Source organism: Ursus maritimus, unplaced genomic scaffold (genome assembly GCF_017311325.1).
Source record: "Ursus maritimus isolate PB19 unplaced genomic scaffold, ASM1731132v1 scaffold_3, whole genome shotgun sequence".
NCBI lineage: Eukaryota > Metazoa > Chordata > Mammalia > Carnivora > Ursidae > Ursus > Ursus maritimus.
In genome coordinates this window covers 15589886-15609415 of record NW_024425563.1, presented here as the reverse complement: position 1 = coordinate 15609415, position 19530 = coordinate 15589886, and the positions used below count along the sequence as shown (strand labels likewise).

At 44.3% G+C, this 19530-nt stretch overlaps 1 protein-coding gene across 3 annotated transcripts in view; it reads right to left on the bottom strand.

Moving 5' to 3' along the window:
* Positions 1 to 19530, bottom strand: part of CREB3L2 (cAMP responsive element binding protein 3 like 2) — a 108611-nt gene that overhangs the window by 40286 nt on the left and 48795 nt on the right. For all 3 annotated transcript variants that reach the window (XM_040643958.1, XM_008697377.2, XM_040643959.1), the window contains exon 2: positions 4734 to 4950. In XM_040643958.1, the coding sequence (XP_040499892.1) occupies positions 4734 to 4863 (130 nt within the window). In that variant the 5' untranslated portion in view covers positions 4864 to 4950. The remainder of the gene's footprint in view (positions 1 to 4733; positions 4951 to 19530) is intronic.

Sequence of the window (19530 nt, the reverse complement as noted above, 5' to 3'; positions counted from 1 at the left end):
GGGGGGGCGGGGGGGTCACAGACTCTTTTGAGGATCTAAAAAAAGGTATAGATGCTCTCAGCAGAAAAACTGACAAATGTAGATAGCCCAAAATGTTGTATACAATTTTAGGGGTCTACAGTCCATCTGCGTCCCATGATAAGTTAATAGGATAAGAGCACCTACATATGCTCTCCGTAATTGGCCTGGGATTCAAGGAGGGAGGGAGGGGGAGAAGAGAGAGTCAGCAGGGAGAGAATAGGGAAAGACAAAGAAGAAGGAAGAAGTGGGAGACAGAAGAGGAGAGGGTAAGAAGGAGAAAAAGAAAGAGAACAATCCTAATAAACAAGGACAGGGTCTACTCAAACTGTATAGCACTTCCTTTTAGGCTTAGAGGCAACTACAGAAGAATTCCACTTAATCTAAAGAAAATTGGACAAGGAGATCTGAATCACTGGCTTTCCCATGTATAATGAAATAATTAACTCACTATCCATCACTAGAAACAAGGACTCGTAGTTCTGCTAAGCTGTTTTCCCAATGCAAGAGAAAAATAATATTAAATTAAATGTGAACAGCAATTTTTAAAGGCTGCCCCCTTACGCACTGCCTAAAGAGCTACCACCCTTCTCCAACAGGGAGGGGATCTGCTTGACAGGGCACGTGGCACAAGGGGGAATCCTTGGGATTGGTCCTTCTTCAAGGCAGATGCAAACTGGGGTTCAAATGAAGAAAATAATTCTGTTCCCAAACATTTGCCCCTTCACACAAAACTCAGAAAAATACTGGAAGCTAAGACCCAGACAAAGCTTTCCCGGGGAAAGTTCCCCATCCACTCATGTATACTGTCTAACTTTGATTTCATACGTCCAAACGGTTACTCTCCTTGTTCATTATTCCCTACTGATACAAGAGCTTTTGCTGGCTGAGAAGGGTGGCTTTAACTCAGAGAAATACTAATATCTGAACATGAACTGTGGATCGGGAACCCTCTGCAAAATGTATTTGACTATTAACTGTTCTCAGCAAATGACTAGCACAGTACTATTGCAGCACAGGATTTACAAACAGAACAAGGCACGAGGGGAAGTCACTGAAAGGTGCGTGCTTTGGCCCAATGATAAGAAAGGCTTCCTGGAAAAGACTCACTGATTCTTTCTCCCCAACACTATTGGCACAGGTGGCACTCACGAGTTCCCTTATGTTGCATTTCTATTGATTACAATTAAAATACAGAGAAATCGTTTCATCATAGAAGAGAAAAAGACCTTGAACTTTCAGAAACCTGCTTATTTGCAGTGATTTCACTAGAGATCTTGTTTTAAAAGAATCAATGTCCTCGCCCTCAGGCCTCCCTCTGCTTCCCTCCAGCCACTGCCACTGTTTCAGCTCTACTCAACGCTTCAAGGCCCCCCGTAAGCTCTGCCTCATTCATGCAACCTTTCCTATGATCTTCCCTGGGCATGCTCCCTCCGCTTTGAACTCCTACAGTTTCATTTCCCCTTGGGACATTGCTTATATTCTGTCCGGTAAAGTACTGGGGTACACGGCATTTTCACTAGACCCTGAGTTACTTAGAGGTAGGATCTCAGTTTCACTATTGTGTCCTTCAAGTATGTAGGATGGCGCCTGGCACACAGCAGGTGTTCAACAAACATACATGGAATTGAAGGGGAAAGTCAATCTGCCTAGACCACTGAGGTCTTCTCTAATCTGCATATTCTAGAACAGCAAGGCTGCAGAATGGCTGACGACTCCACAGACGCTAACCATCTCACTGTAAGTGTGGCTCTGTGGTTAGGACTCCAGTCCCACAGCTTCTTCCCTCTGTTTTTGCTGTTTCCTCTGCCTACAAGAGGAAACACCTAGTTCTTTTCCTGAGACACCTAGTTCTTTTCCTCATCTCCTGCTGATCTTTGCTCAGACATTACCTTCCAAGAAGGGCCTTGGCTCCTCTATCCTATTTAAGATTTCAATTCCTCCTCCCCTGTTATGGTGTGAATGTTTGCGCTCCCCGCAAATTCTTATGTTGAAATCCTAACGTCCCATGTGATGGGCCTTTGGAAGGTGCTTAAGTCATGAGGGTGGAGCCCACACAAATAGAAACAGCTGAAGAGACCCCAGTGAGCTCCCTCGCCCCTTCCACCACGTAAGGATAGCACAGGAAGTCTGCGATTAGAGAGGGCTCTCACCTAACCCTGCTGGCACCCAAATCTGGGACTTCCAGGCTCTAGAACTGTAAGGAAGAAGTTTCTGTTGCTTATAAGCTATCTAGTCTTTGGGAGTTTTGTTAAAGCAGACCGAATAGACTAAGACCCTTGCCCACCCCCTCCAGAAATTTCCGACCCCTTTTTCTGATTTATTTTTCTGTATATCGCTCATCACCATCTAATAAACCATGTATTTTACTTCTTTCCTTTTCTTACTTTCTACTCCACCTCTATCTCCTAGAATGTCAACTCCACAAGGGCGGAGATCTTTGTTCATTGTGTTCGCTCTTTCACCCTCAACGCTTAGGACAATCCCTGTCAGGTTAAGTACAAGGTAATTACTCAATAAATTGCTATGAAGTGAATTTTAACAGTGAATCATACAGCATTTATAAAATATCTACTTCTCCTTGGCACTGCTTGCTTCTATACAAGACAGCTGCTATAAGCCGAGAAATACCACCTGATCAAATGCACACAGCCCGGGGTATCTGCATCATCAGCGAGCAAGCAATGCATGGAAGAACAGAACAGGTGTCTTCCCTGACGCCATCACGAGAGATGTGGAACATGCTTCAGTTTTCCATACCTTCTCCCTTAACAACTTCCTGCACAATTAATTCAAATCAGATACCTTCAATGTGCCAAGCAAGTACCAGGAACACATAATCACACTTGGTTGCAGCCAGCTCAAAATAGAGAAGAGAACAGAAAAATAAATCATGGCTGAAATATAAGGACAAGTGTAATAATAGTCTCCACAAAAATGGCAAAAATGAAACAAATAAACAAATAAACAGTAACAGTGCTATGAAAACATAGAGGCTGACAACTTCCAGATGGGAGAGTCAGACACTGGATGACACTGAGTTGAGTCTTGAGGGATCGGTGAGAATTTAACTAGTGAGGTTGACAAGAGGGTGAGAGAAGGTAACATAAACGCAGAGTAGACAAAGCAGTGTAAAGCATGGAGTAGAGAAGTCAATGCCAGAGCCACGCAGACAGGGAGCAATGGGACAAGGTGGGGAAGGGAGGTAGGATCAGCCCATGAAGGGCCTCCAGAGCCATGCTGTGAGGTCGGCTTCATTCTATGAACAATGGAGGACTGTTTGAGATTTTGCAATAGGGAATGACTATGAACAAAAGTGAACATTCTTCTTGAATGTTTTTATACCTTCATCCCATATAACTCCTGACTTGACGAGTATCCTAACTACTACCCAGAGAAATGTTTCCATTCATTAGTCCTAAGCAACCAGCTCCATCAGCTTTGTAATTTGTCCCTGCCCTCTTAAGGGTTATAATCTAAAGCAAATTCACTGAATCTAACAGACATATGAAGAATAAACTAACAAAAAGAAAATAATCCAACAGTAAGTCTGACGGGTAGGAACCCACTATCATATTTCATTGGAGCACACAGCCTGGGAAATTGAGAAATCCTCCACAAAAACTTCCTGATTACCTAAGGTCCTGCTATCCTCTTATAGTTCCTGGTTTGGAATAATAGTGATTGCAACAGCAGCTAAGAACAATATCCTTACTATGAGTCAGGTCCTGGGCTAGGTGCTGGCATAGATTCGCATGTTTAATCTTCACAACAGGACATGAAGTGGATGCTGTTTTTATCCTCCTTTCACACTTGAGGAACCTGAGGTTTGACTATATTAAGTAGTTTGCCCCTAACTAGTCACTGACATAGACCTTACACTGAGGTCTGCCTGCAGAACACATCACCTTCATCACCACCTTTAGCATATGTTCAACATTTTTATTGTCAGTTGTATTCATTTCTCACGTTCCCCACATGATAAGTTGTAGGAGAGCAATGTGCACATTTTTTTCTTCATATTTCCTTCAATGTCTCACCTGTGAACTCAAGAACCACTAGGTGAATGAACGGCTACACTTTAAGGCACTGATAATATGTGATAAAGGAGTTCAGACATGGAAGATAGTCACTTTACAGACAAATGGCATAACTGCTTAATACTCTAAAGCCCAGAAAACTAGATCTTCAACAAATACCATACTGATGGCATTGATGGTGGGCAAGAAAGGGTCACCAAGAATGCTAGGTGCCCTGGGAATGCTCACCAAGATCTCATATACATGTGGTCAAGAGAACATACTGAATATGGGTTAAGAGAACGCCTAAGACACTTCTGTGGAGAAGAGTGGTCAGAAAAACTCTTCCTCTGAAAAAAAATGACATGACCTCTTAAAACAACGGACTTCCTGGAATTGTCAACCAGAGAGGCCAACCTGAGTTGCAAAAGGATGCTCTGCTGCCCAAACCACAGGGTCAAAGAAAGCAACTACTACCATTCAGTGATGGCAAGTTCCCAGAGCACCCAGCGAGGGGTAAAGAAATGCATCCCACGCCCCTTTGCGTTTCTGCATAGCCCAAGCTCTGGACTTTACATGGACTAGGTACGCGGCTAAAGTGGGTGCCAACAAGAGTGTAACACGTGCTCCACACCCCCAAGGAGCTCAGAGACAAAGATGCCATGGTCCCAGGTGCTGCCCCCGCTCTGGGTTTACCGTCATTGACGCTGTCACCGGTGGTAACGTGGGTGAATGGTGACTGGGCCCGAGGCTCCTCACACAGGGAGTAGCTGTGCTCGGCCTGGATGAGAGGCGCCGGGGATGTTGGGGATGGCTCCACCTCCATCGACACGCTCTTCTCGGACAGAAAAGGGTCATTCAGGAGCTGACCCAACACGTTCTGGGAAAACTCATCCAGGAGTTCCGAGAAGTGCTACGAGAAACAAAGGAGGAAGAACTCTTAACCATGATCTGATAGTTACACGATAGTCTAAGGCAAATACATCGTCCGTTGCTTCAGATGAAGTCACTTAGGCACAATGTCCAGTTACCTACTGCTGTGTAGCAAACTACCCCAAAGTGTAGAGGCTTCAAATAACCACAGTCTATTATTCCTCACTACTTTGTGGACCGGCTGGGCACACGAGCTCACTTCATGTGTCACTGAGCTGGAAGGTTGGCTGGGAGCTCCGCGGGGCCGGGCCAGCCGAATGCTTGGACCCTTTTCTCAGAGACTGCGTCAGGCTGAGATCCCTCACATGATGGCAGAAATGCTCTAACAGGGAGGAAAACAAAGCTGAATGGCCTCAGAAGTCACACATCACACTCCTTCCACATTCTTTCGGTCAAGGCAAGTGACAAGGCCAGCCCAGATGCATGGGGTGGAAAAACAGACTCCACTTCTTCATGAGACGAATGGCAAAATCACAACGCAGACAAGTGGGGGCAGAGCACAACTCACCAAAGGTCATCACTGAAACTCTCTACCACATTTTTCAGTGGCAATATTTTTAAATATGCTATCCTGTATTTCTATAGCATGAGGGTACTATTAATAGCAAGGTGCCAAGTGCAAAGGCATCAGAGGCAGCTTCCCTCTGCTCTCCCCACCTCCTGGACTCTGTTCCTCTCCAGTTTTTCCTTAATCTCTTCTCTTCTTAGATCTCCAACAACCACTGACTCCCTAGCCCACACCATGCAGTGAAGATGATACAGGAATGGTCTATACGCATGGTCACAGGGACCCCTGTACCCTTGTTCCACGGTCCCACACTAACGGAGGTACAGCCCCCAATATTCTCCCTCACTGACAGGGGGATATGCATGGTGTGAGCATGTGGAGAACAGGGTTTTTCAATCTTGGCACTGTGACATTTTGGACCAGATAATTCTTTGTTATTGGGGGCTGGGTTTTTCTGTGCATTATAGGATGTTTAGCACCCACTCAATGCTGGTAGCACTCCCCTAGTTTTAGAAACTGGAAATGTCTCTAGGCACTGCCAAATGTCCCCTGGTTTGGAGGCAGGGAGGGGGGAATCATCCTTGGCTTAGAACTACCGCTATAGACTACATTAAAAATAATAATAACAAAATTAAATTAAATTTGAAAGTGCATTCTGGCACCAGCTGCCAGAGCCATTTCTTCCTTCTTAACCTTCCCTGAGTCACAGACTAATCGGTGTCATCCTTACTGATTAAATTTCAGGGACACTTTGGGTAAGAAAGGAAGTTACAAAAGCACATACAGCAATAGGAGAACTGATTGCAAATGGTGATGCTCAGGGTAGGCCAAGAAAACTCTTGGGATCCATCTGGATACAAAGCCCTACCACTGGAGTGTCAGTGAAGGTGTTCTGAAAATGAATGCACCTTGGGGATGGGAAGGCAGGAGGTTAGAGCTCTAAGATTACGGTAGTTGTAGGACAGAACTTCTCCTTTAATAAAGGAGAAAAGGAGACAACAGGGAAGAGGGCCTTGTAGGCTAGGTCCTCAAAGTAGAGCTAGATTGATGGGTTTCGCCAACATCACCAGCATGAGAAGTGGCTGCATCTTACGGGGACAGAATACAGGGAAGCCACAGGCCTTGGGCACAGCCTGATAGGCACCAGCCATCTACAAGAATAAGAGAGGTGCTTGGGGGAGAGTTCTCTGCACACAAACACATTGAGAACTGAAAAACTCCTAGAAACATCTAAGGCAAGAATTCCCAAAGGTCAACTGCCTGCATCACAATCACCAGGAGACTTTTGTTTTAGTCATTTTATAATGAAATATTGAAAACATTCAGAAAAAGTATAGAAACAGTACCATGAATAATTATGTATTCATTCTTTTGGGGAAAACCTTTTTTTTCCATATTTGCTGCTGCAACATTTTTTTACTGCTTCTTTTGTTAAGAAATAAAACATGAAGGGACTATTAAAGCTCCCACCGATTTCCCTTCCTCCCTCCGAAAGTTAACCAATACCCTGAACTTGGTTATCATCCCCATTCACGTATACATATTTCCATTACATACATATGAACATTTTAAACTTTAAAAAAATAGTACCATCCCTCACACATCCTTCTGCAACATTATTCTCTCCAAACACATTTTTTAGATTTATTCATGTTTATACATGCAGCTCTATTTCATTCATTTCAGCTTCTGATTTGTATTCCATTGTATTTATTTCTTCTTTTTTTAAGATTTTATTTATCTATTTGACAGATACAAGCAGGGACAGCAACAAGCAGAGGGAGAAGCAGGCTCCCCGCTGAGCAGGGAGCCCAACACGGAACTCGATCCCAGAACCCCGGGATCATGACCTGAGCCAAAGGCAGACGCTTAACTGACTGAGCCACCCAGGTGCTCCTTTATCTATTTCTTCTTGACAGATATTTAAATATCTTATTATTATATGTGATTATGATATGTGATATAATAAACATTCTTGAACATGCTGGGAAGATTTTTAAAAAAATACAAATCCTGTGACCCACCTTCAGAGGCTTTGAGTTGTTCAAAAGCATCCGTATGAAAACCGCCCCCACCACCTGTGCTTCTAATGCTCACTTCCGTTTTTCAACCACTGAAGGTCAACCCCAACCCACTCACCTCCCCCACCCCCACACGCCCCACTTGACAATTAGTTCCCTAGAAGCTTACAATGTCCCTAGAGGTTGAGATATGCCCAAGTCAGAGGAAGACTCATGGCTATTGCAGCCACCATGTGTTAAACCTGAAATAGGTACTGGGGATGCGACATAATAAAGAAGACAACAGAAAAGCCATGCCTTTCCTGAGCTTGCCATTTAGGCCAGTGCTTCTCACACTTTGATGAATCACCTTAAGACACAGATGGTGGGGCGCCTGGGTGGCACAGCGGTTAAGCGTCTGCCTTCGGCTCAGGGCGTGATCCTGGCGTTATGGGATCGAGCCCCACATCAGGCTCCTCCGCTATGAGCCTGCTTCTTCCTCTCCCGCTCCCCCTGCTTGTGTTCCCTCTCTCGCTGGCTGTCTCTATCTCTGTCGAATAAATAAATAAAATCTTAAAAAAAAAAAGACACAGATGGTGACCCACAAGTCCAGGTGGACCTAGAGGTCTGCATTTCTAGCCAGCTCCCAGATAATGCTGCTGGTCCATAGACCACACCGCGCATAGCAAGGAGCAGAACACATGCAAGGCTAAGGTTGGGATCCAGGTTTCCAGACTATAAGACAACCTGAAGTCAGGGACCGACTCCCTAAGCGGGTCCCCAAAGACAAATTTCCTGGTTGCCTGATGGTGAATATTTTGCAAGTATCTGACAGAATTCAAGACCAACATTCAGGTAACAAAAGACAAAATAAGTAATACAAAATTAAAATGCAAACTCGAGAGCTGAACTCACAGTCCCTGTATTTCCCAGCCCTGTCCCCTGAGTGGCAATGTCAACTCTGACCAGCTGTGCTGACCATGCTAAACCTCTGGAATCCTGTTCTACCCTGAGGCAAGGCTCTTTTTGATTGCCCTGATTTCCCATGGAAGCCGCCAGGTTGGGCTACTCGGCTGACACCATTTTCCTTCTCCTGAGCAGCAGTAATGAGTGTTTTCGTGAACATCCCCCGAATAACCAATAATGAACCTTCTCTAACTCTGCTAACCATCCCTGAACTCCCCCTACTTTGGGTTTTGTAGTAATTATCACGTTGACAGACAAAGTAGCCCTAAATGATAGCAGTCCTGAAGAACTCGCAGTTGTTACTGAATGCATTATGCTAACCTCCTCTCTGGAAAAAGAACCTCCTCAGAAGAAGGGACCAACTGTGCCTGACCTCCATGCATACCTAGGAACTTGGCAAGGTGGTAAGCACTGAGTAGGTCCCAGGGGGATACCTGTGATAGAAAAGATACTGTCCCAACTTGTCCCAACCAGATGTGACTCAGCCCAGCAGATCAGCTCCAGCTGGGTCTCCTTGGCAACTGTGGGCTCAGGAACTCGGCGGACAGGCCAACATCCCACCGCTGGTGCAGGGACAAGGCCAGAACTGGCCCGTCATTACTGGCAGCCAGCGAGAGTGGGACATGTGGTCCTGGAGACCAAAAACCAAAGAGGAAAATGAACCTCCTCAAACAGGGAGTCTTCCTGGATCCTGCAAAGACTTTAGCAAAGGACGATGCGTGTGAGTCCAAGGGTTATGAAATTTTAGTTGACATGGCATAATAGCATTTTATCACTCTGCCCAAAAGTCTAGACAAGCTCTCTGGATTCACAAGGTATTTTCATAGCTCTCCCCTCAATCAAAGCTCACAAGGCCTCAGTTGCCAACTGCTTGAGCTAGGCCTTGAACTAAGGTCGCGTTATTCCAAACTGACTGAACTTTCCCCACAGTATTTCTTCTAGGAATGAGGTGTCTGAGCTTCCTGATCCAACTGCATGGAGAAGTTCTCTCCGGTATAACACACGAAGTGGCTGCTCATCGTCAACGACAACGTGGACAGAACCAGAGGCCACCTCCTCTGGTGGAGAAGTGCTTCACATACTGGACTTTTAGGAAGTGAGTGAGGTGCTATCCTATAAGCAGACATGTGCCCACCTGCCAGTGAGAAAACGAGGCTTTGGGGCAGTCAGGTACGTTGCCCACGGTTGGGGCCACAGGCTCCGAAGTCCACGCACTTTCTAGTACAGAACGCTGCCTCGCTGAAGCCTGTCACCAAAGCTGACATGTAGTGGGGGCTGGAATTGCAAAAATATTCACATAGATTTCACCGACAGCCCATCCCCTCGTCCACCACAAACGGTCTTCCACATTCCTTGTAGAAACGTGCCAGGGAGTTGCTAGACGGGGAGGCTCCTACGTCACTTCCACGGGACAGGAGCAGTAACGATGACAGAGACACACACCTGCCAAAGGGTTCACGGTCCCATCATAGAATCTCCGGGTTGGAAGAAACCTCCTGACAGGGTTGAACCCCTGCCTCATGACATGAGTGTTCCTCACCCATATCAGTGAAGAAGGCCCTTGGCAACTTGCTTTAAGAAGTGTCAAGGTCTCATCTCCTCCTTATTTAAGACGCAACATTTAATATCCTCCAGCCTGGCCCCAGCTGTCCTGTAAAGTCTTGTCTCCCTTGATTCTAACCCGTGATACTTTCATTCCAACTCTAATTGTTTCCTTATGACACTGGGTGATACAGCTCTGGAACCAGACAGCTCTGAGTTTGAATCCTGGCTCCTAGCTGTATGGGCTTGTGCTAGAGGACCTCAGGTCTCTAAATTTCAGTTTGCCCCCCCCCCCCCGTAAAGTGACTAGAACAACAGTACCAGCTTCCTGTTGTGAGGGCTGAGTTAAATAATGCATGTGATACACCCAGCACTTCACTGGCATAGCAATCAATTTTTTAAAAAGCTCTTTAGGGAAAAAGAAAAAAAAAAACTATAAAAATGAAAACAATAAGATGTTGGCGTTTGTTCTTGCACGCTGACTTCTCACAGTGCTCTTTCTAGAATATCCTTTGATTTTCCTATCCATTAGGAAACTACCCCCCCCAAAAAAAGAATCTATTTCTTTTACAGTAATCCTAGACAGACATAGCTTGCAACAGATATTTTACTTCCCTGACCAACTTCAGTCCTTGCGAATAAGTATCTCTTAATTTGACACATTTTTATTCTTCTTTGATGTCTCTCTCATTGCCAAGTTACTTAAACCCTTTGCCCTTGGGCCTTATAAACTCCATAACCAAGATGCAAACTCAGAGCCCAGTACAGACCACATATCACATGCCCTCAACAACTGTCTCTTGTCTCCATTTATTATCATTCTATCCCAGTAAACAGTAAACAAATCTCAATTAAAACCTAGGCCTCCCTACAATTAGAAAGAAGTGTCATCGAATGTTTAAAACGTATATCCACGTGTAGAGATCAGATCAATTAAGAGAAATGCGTTAGCTGACATACATGACTTACTTTATAAAACAAAGTCTGCAGCACTGACCTTATGTTTGTAGGTCATTAACCAGTTGTCAAAGGAGAGCCCAAGGAACGAGTGGCTTACAATCTGGGCGGCCTCGCACTGCTAACAATTGCCCCAAGAACTGAGGTCATGGGGGGAGGAAAAGGGAGGAGGAGAAAAACAAAGGATTCATAATTCTTGAGTTCAGGTAACTGGATGCATCAAGCTACTGAGCCATCTTCCTTGTACTTCTGCTCACCACGAAGTTTCGCTCTTTCAACAAATACAGTGAGCGGCAACAAATACAGTGAGCAAGGTGCTGCACTGGCCTTATTTATAAGATGAACAAGGGTCGTCTTATAAAGAGATCACTGTCCTGAGATGCCATATGAGTTACCACCCGAGGTGGGCCCAACAGGCATCTCCTGCGCTCAAGCTAACATGAGCAGCCAGGCCCAGCCCTGGGCTTCTCTGGCTGTCACACCATCTCTTCTGGATTCAGTCTCCTTGTCGGTGAACTCTGTGTGTGTGTGTGTGTGTGTGTGTGTGTGTGTGCGTGTGTGTGTGTGTGTTCAGGGGGTGGGGAGAGTGAACGACTGGACTTTGGACTTGATTTCAGTGGTTTCTCACCTCTTCTCATCTATGGACCCTTTTGGGAGTCGAATGAAAGCTGCCTACAGAAACATGCCCACAAACACAGATTCCCGGTGGCTCCCCACCTCCTCAAGCCTGTCCAGGGACAGGAGAGGAAGATTCCTGGGATCTCCGGTTAAAAACCCCTCAGCAGAGTTCATAGCAACAATACACAAATAGTTATAGGTCATTGCTATCAACCCATTCAGCTCTAATACCCTATAATTTTCTAAAATGTTGCAGGCAATACAAAATGCAAAAGCTTTTCAAAACTTAGGAAAACAAGGTTTGCCCTGTGGTACCCTGCCCAGAGCAGTGAGGCTGAGGAGGCATGGGAGGAACCCACTCACAGCAGCACCCGGCAGCCCCCTCAAGAGGCAAGGGGGCCCAAGGCCTGCCCCAGGCTCCAGTGAATGCGCCCAACAAAGATTCTATTCTCCAGGCCTCCTGCCTGGAATGAGGCTGCCTTGGCTGCCCACATCTGGCTCAAGGCTTGCTCACAGGCAGGGGAAGAAGGGCTTTTAGTGAAAAATTGCAGCTAGGAGCCTTGCCCAGAGCACAGAATGCTTCAAAGACTTGGAGCCATGGACAGACATAGGGGACGTGGGAGGGGCAAGCTGACAACTCCCAAAGCCTCAAAGAAATGCAGAGAAATAATTTTGAGGGCACACCTCAAATTTACTTTAGAAACCAAGGTTTCCCTCCAGTAAAACACACAGTTGGCCAGTATTGGACAGGAGGGAGAGAGGGAGGAGGGAGGAGAAAGGAAGGAGGGTGGGGGAAAGAGGGAAGAGGAAGGGAGGGAGGGAACGCCCTCTCCTCTTCACTCTCCCAGAGGCCACCTCCAAGGAGAGTGTTCCTTAGACCTGAGTGGGTCTTGCCCTGCAAACAGGATACAGCGAGACGCCTAGTAGGAGAAAAAACTGGCTATTCTGTCAAAATCACAAGAAGAAAAAAAGGCTTACAGATCAAACCCTAATACTGTGAAACTTCAAGGGCACTCAGTTTTTTGCTGGTTCCAATATTAAGGTATAATACATATTTCTCTAAATAAAGAAATGTGGGGTTGAGCTTTAGAAATCCTTATTACACAGGAAGTTTGAAATGGTGTTTTTTTTTTTTGGAGGGGGGCAGGGGTAGTGTTTTTGGTAAAGTGATATATGCTTTACTGACATTTCACAAGCAGTAGCAGAAACTGTTTCTTAAAGAGCCCAAACACCCAACCGTTGGTTTGTAGTATCCAGATGTGCCTTTCTTTGTGAAAAATAAAAGGTATGTGAAATAGGTTAGTCAAATTGTAAAGGCATTGGGGAATGTCTATGTAAAGGAATCCTATTATAAATCCATTGGTAGGGTGTATTCTATTTTTTGTAAAAAAAAAAAATTAACCCCTAATTTATTTATTATGTAAATATGAATTTTTATGTGATATTTGTTTCCAGGGAGATGCACCAATACTAATTCCTTTTAAACGACATAATTTTTCATCATTAGGATGAGTAATGATGCATTTTCTCCAAATGCAATCCAATCTTGATGGTCTATAGCAAGTCTTCTTGCTTAATGATTGAGGTGAAAAAAATCATTATTTCATTTTATACAAACAAATCAGCTAATGAGAGTAAGTGAGAAACACCCTGTGGGTGGCTCCTGCTGGCAAAGGAGAGCTCAGAGATTTGGGGTTACCTAGCACAAAGAAATTCAATCTGCCTACTTCTTAGTTCGTTTATATGTATAGCAGCAAATGCCCCAAATGTGCTTCTTAAGTTCTTTAGGAGCCCAAACCAGGCTTAGCCTGGTAGAAGGCCTCTCTTTCTATGGTTTAACAGTATCTAACCAGTCCCTACAGGAATAAAAATTATAAGAAAATATAATAATTAATAATAATAATAATAATAGGCCATGTCAAATGCATAGTGCTTTACACGGGACAAAACACTTCCACATCATTATTGTATCTGGTCTTGACAAGATAAGAATTATCTAGAAGGATGGGGGGCTGTGGAGAAGAGGGGAGTAGCTCAGGATTCCTGGTTTCCAATTCTGTTCCCATTGACTTCCAGCATGGCCTGCTGCCTCCCAAACACTAACACAGAGAACTCAGCAACCAGATTCCTGACTGCCAAATGCTTTCTCAATTGTAATGTGGGCCTGAGACCAGGACGTCCCCTCAGATTGTGGGAGGAAATTCTTCGGATCCTTTTAGAGCAGGCAGAGCTGTTCCAGAAATAACATATAATCCATATCAGATGGGGTAGTCCTCTTTGATTTGTTTTAAGAAACTCAAACCATCCCCTCAAGTCCTTCTCTTGCCTCTTCCTTCTGCCACCACAGACAGCTGAATCTCCCCAACAACAAATTCAAAATCATGATCAAGCCAACCTTCCGAGGTGGAGGCAGGACAGAATCTGCCATTTTGTTCTCTCCATCCGCGGTGGAGCCACAGAGACCTGGGATGCTGAGCGGCAGCCATCTTGACGGCCATTTCTTCCCTCTCGCAGTCCCTAAGCCCAGATTCTGCCACCACATTGCCAGCGGCAACACCGGCAACCCGGCAGGGCTCTCTGCCTGATCTAGACCACATGCCAAAGCCAACAGGTTTACTTTCAACCTTCCCACACTTAAAATCCCCAACACAATGCAATCTAAGTCCAAACTCCCCACAGAGCTAAAGCAGATTTAAATTTCTTATTCACCGTCTCCCAAGTTCTCTGAAGTATCTTCCTAATTGATGTTTTATCCCTTGTTGATAATCCTCCTTCTCTGCCTTACCTCCAATTTGCAGTTTTTACCCTTTCGTGTTCTCATTATATAAGCCAGCTGGGAGGCTTGTTTTGGCCAGTGTCTTCTGATTGTGTCTCCTGCCTCCTCTGCAGACAGAACTCCTCCTCCTCTCAGGTGCCTTCCACGCTCAACAGAAAACAACTCCATCTCTCTGCCCCAACACACACCTTCCAGTCTTCACAAGCAAACACCCAGGGCATTGCCTCAGGGCCTTCAACTCTAAGGCAGGCATAAGATATTCATTGTTTCTATTCTCTTGGGACCTACCTTAAAACAACTAAAATCTGGTATTTTGCCATTCCAGAAAAACTTCTGATTCTGACAACAGGCTCCAAATCATAAGACTGATGAAGCTTGAAGAAATCTTGGAAATAATCTGGGCCTATCTGGTCATTTTAGTTTGAGAAAACTGAGGTTTGGGGCAACATGTGAAATCTTTACACTCTTGATTCTGTCACCAGGAAGACGGTGACTGTCATAGGGTTCACCAAACAAATGACTGAAGAATCCCACAGACTTCCTTCGTGGAATTCTTTGAATAGGACATATGTTTTGCAGTAGGACAATTCTGTCTCAAGTTCAGATCCAATGCCAAGGATATCAGGTGTGAAAAATTAAAGGAGCCATAAAGTACTCATGAAAAAAAAAAACCAAAAAACCTTATTTAGTTAAGAGCCAGATACGCCATCAGATTCCCAAGATCATCTCATCCCTAGAATGCCAGGCTAGGAAAAAGGGAAAGTGCTTCAAGAGTACAAGATACTATCTGCCTTCTTGTTCAAATGCACAGGGAGTGACTCACTGCCAGGAGGTACCACTTCACCCCCAGATAAGAGCAAGAGGAATCCCACGGGTTGCCAAACTAGGAAATCCAGGTAAGTTCTGGCTTAAAGCCACTTAGACTTTTGCTCTGTCAGATCTCACAGACATGCTCCACCTCCCTGGAATGCTGGCCTGCTGAAACACACCAGAGGCTCTTAACCATGTGAAGGAGTGTTCCATCCACTGGAGTCAAGAGTCAGAACACATGTATTCTAGATCAGCTCTGTAGTTTTTAGCAGTAACCTTGAGCAAATCACTCATGCTTTCTACTCCATCTGAAATTAGGAAAAGTACAATCTGCCTTTCAAAACTGTCACAAAGATTAAAAAAAAAATCGTAGATAGTCTGATCCAGATATAATATGGAAGTATGGCAAATAAAAATTGGCTGAGAACCATGAATGGGTTATGAACATGAAAGCTACAGTCACCCACATAGTTATTTCTTACCTCCTCTTGACCGGCCAGTTAACAACTGCAAATATTGGGAGTGGGACACCTGTTGGATGTCTGCTCCTGCACGTTCCCACCTCTTAGGAAACCCAACCACCTGAGGTAATGAACCCCCTTCTATCTCCAAATGTTATTAGAATCCAAGAGCTCAACAGCTTGGTCAGGACAGAAATCTTGGGACAGTGAGGAGTGAAGAACCACCAGTTAGTTAGCGCTCTGTTAACTGGTGAGATCGGAGAGAGACTGGAAAGGTAAGCTCCATTATTTTTTTTAAGATTTATTTATTTGAGAGAGAGAGAAAGAGAGAGCATGAGCAGGGGAGGAGCAGAGGGAGAGGGAGAAGCAGACTCCGAGCTGAGCATGGAGCCTGATGCAGGTTTGATCCCATGACCCAGAGATCATGACCTGAGCCGAAATCAAAAGTCAGAGGCTTAGCCGACTGAGCCACTCAGGTGCCCCAAGCTCCATTATTTTAAATGAAGAATCTAAAGTTAAGAGACGCCAAGGCACATCCTTAAAAGCAAAACTTGATGTTTATTCACTTAGAACAGTTTCTTTCACTAATAAGAACTCAATAAATATTGTCTCATTGTTATCATTACTACAGACTTTGCTGAAATTGGGACAAATTATTAAGCATTTCTCCGATCTATCAGCCTATTAACACTATAAAGGATTGTGAGGTTCATTTATTCCTGGTGATCTCATACCAGATTCTAGTTTGTTCATTTGCTTACTAAGGGGCTCGGTGTTCAGTCCATCAATTCCTAGCTGATATATCTTCTTCTTCCCCTTTTGATAACCAGGCCCACATCTCCAGTCCTAAACCCTGATATTCCACCACAGACCGCAATTATGGAGAAACATCATTACATCCATATTTCTTCAGTGCTTTTTCATTTTAATCCAGCAAATTTTCATGGAAACGCCTCACTCAAACTTTTATGAGAGAATTGGTCACCACCAAACTGGATTATTAAGTGTTCGCTTGGTGGGGCACCGACAGGAAAGGTCTGGAAAACCCAAAGTAAGCCGATGAGAAGAAAGAGATCATCACCCAGGGGGCTACTGAGAAGCCATGACAAAGCCAGCAGAAAGCAAGAAAAATAGGGCAAGGTTGTTGTGAAAAAATGTCCTGGACATGTTCAAAGACACCTAGTCCTGACTGCCAACAGCAGCCAGCCAAAGCTTCTCCAAGATGGATATTTTCAAGTTCTCAAGTCTTGCTCTGGAAATGAACTCCAGGTGCTTCAAAAGATATCCGTCTATGGGCTTTGGCCACCAGGCTGATATTCCGTCACATAGCTACCATCCTGCCTTTCCTCTTCATTTGACCTCAGAAGGCTTGGAGAATGTCTAATGAAGGTAAAAAAAAGAGAGCCTGCATTCTCTTTCTAAGAAAGACCATGAATGGAATGTAACGATCTCAGGGTTGTTATGAGAATAAGCAAACTGAAGATATTTTGCAGTCCCTCGGGGAAACAACGTGCAAACACCACATGTGAAAACTTAAACAGCTTAATTGTGTATTTTTCTCCCAAAAGACAATGTAGGGCAACGCTTCTACAGTTTTTTCATTATTTAAAAGGAGTGGATTCTTGCTTACTGAGTCACAAACAGGGAGCATTTGCTCTCTCGTCATAAAAGGTGCTTTTCCCTTATGCCTGAAGCCAACGGTCTCAGAAATTACAGAAGGTTTAAATGTAATAATGATGCAATGCTTTTGTGGGGGCAGGGAATGTTTCGGAAAGAAAGCCAGCAAAGTTTCATTAATAAATAAAATAAGAAGTCAAAGGGCAGCTGCTGGGGTAGTAGAAGGAATGCTCTATTTGGAATCAAAAGGTCTGGGTTCAGACCTAGCTCTGTCACAACCTGGCTCTGTAACTTCAGGCAAGTCATTTAACCTCTCCGGGTCTCTTTTCTTAGAATACAAAATAAAAGAGTAAAACCAGCTGGTCTCCCAGGCCTCCTGCAGCTCTGACTTTCTGAGATCAGTTATGATGTAGGCGGCCTCTGCTTCCCCTCACCGAGGGGAATAGAACAGCCTGAAAACAAATCTCAAGCCTGAGTCAGTGTTCCCTGCAAGTCCTTCTCTCTGGCCTTTTCTGAGGCTCTTTTGGCAAAGAATTCGTACCCCTGAGGATGACTGAACTAACAGCTGGACGGTACTTGGCTAATTCCTGCCTTTGAACAGCTGGCCTAGGAGACAAACAACCAGACAGGATTTTATCAGAAAAAATGACTCAACTTTTGCAGGCCGAGTACACATGGAGAGAAATATCTAACCTAAAAAGTGCTGTACTCCTTTTCCCTGGCCCATACTCCCTCGCGTGGACCAATATCCTTCCAGCTTTAGCTCTGCAGAACCACTCCGAGAGATGGGGGAGAGAGAGAAAGGACTAGACAATTTCTCGTAAGCCCCAGAATTCACGGCTGTAGTTTCATGTTTTCTGCTCCAATCCTTATAAGAAACCAAACATTGTGAAGTGGTTAGAAGTTCTCAACCAGACCATGTTGTTACTTTAGGTAAAAAGATTCTCCATTGATTGGAATTGTCCGGCATCTTCCAAGGCCCCCGAACACTAAATGCTAGGAGCTTCTCACTCCCCATCATGACACAACCAATCCACCATGTATTTCAAAAAGCCAAAGAAGAGAACTTGTGATATGTAGACTCAGCCAGATCATGAAAGATGTTTATGCTCATCTGGGTTCTTCCGTGGGTCTGTTTTCATTATTCACGGGAAATGCGGCACTAGGTCAAAAGTTGTCTTGATGGCTGTCTGGGTCATTGAGTTCTTTTCCCTCCACTGCTCAACCACCCACCAATATCTGACTGCCCCTCTCCCCACGAATCCTCGATACTCTCAACATTTGCAAAGCTCAGTTTTCTAATAGGCTAAATCTCCAGCTTCTAAAGTCTGATCCTTGGCTCATCTTTGTTTAAACAGATTTGTGCCACCAGCAGCCCCTTGAGAGGGGCAAGGGAAAGAAAAACAGCAGCTCACACAGCTGCACACAGACTCTGTGTGTGGAACGAAGGTGCGGCAGGGGCACCTTGCTGACTCGCGATGTCTGCAACCGCGCAGTAAAATGAGTAAACTGTGCCAGTGCTAATACTCCCGTCTCAACAAAGTGGTTTGCTTATTAGGGCTTCGTGCTCACAAAAGAGGTATTTAAAAACTTTACAAGTAACCTTGGGGATGGACTAGGGGAAAAGTAAATATAAAGCACAAGTTTTGCCTTTGCAAGCAGCAAGCGCTCCGTCAATGACACTGGAGCCCCTAACACAGGCAGCACGGGGTGAAAACAACAGGATCACGACCACCAAGAAAGATGTACTGATCGAAGGCGGATAACCCTGACTTGGTATTTATCATCTATCTGAAATGTAACATAGTCCCTATGAGTTTGTTTCCATAAATGAAGGTATGTACGGAATCCAAGTAAGTAGGTACTTAAAATGCTACTGTAGAAAGCTGTTTGGGAATACATTAAAATGTTAAAATATATATATAAATATATATATAAAATATATATATATAAATATATATATAAAATATATATATATATATATCAAAGAGCAAACATAACAACTGATTTCCCTTTATTTTTCAGTTGTAGAGAATTATCTACAAATGCTATAACATCTGGGGAGTTATCTGACAAAATGTTGACAAGTTTCTGCTTAGTAACAGATGTGTAACTAGTAATATACAGCAACAGATGTGGGTTGTTTATTCCTATTTATATTTTCTACACTGAAAATCTATGAGTTTATAATGGGGGGAAGCATTTGTTTTTAAAAACAGACTCCATTTAATCAAATTAAGTGAGACCTGGATTAAATAGTCCTCAGGGAACAAAGAACAGTGGGGAGAGCTGACTAGAGACAACA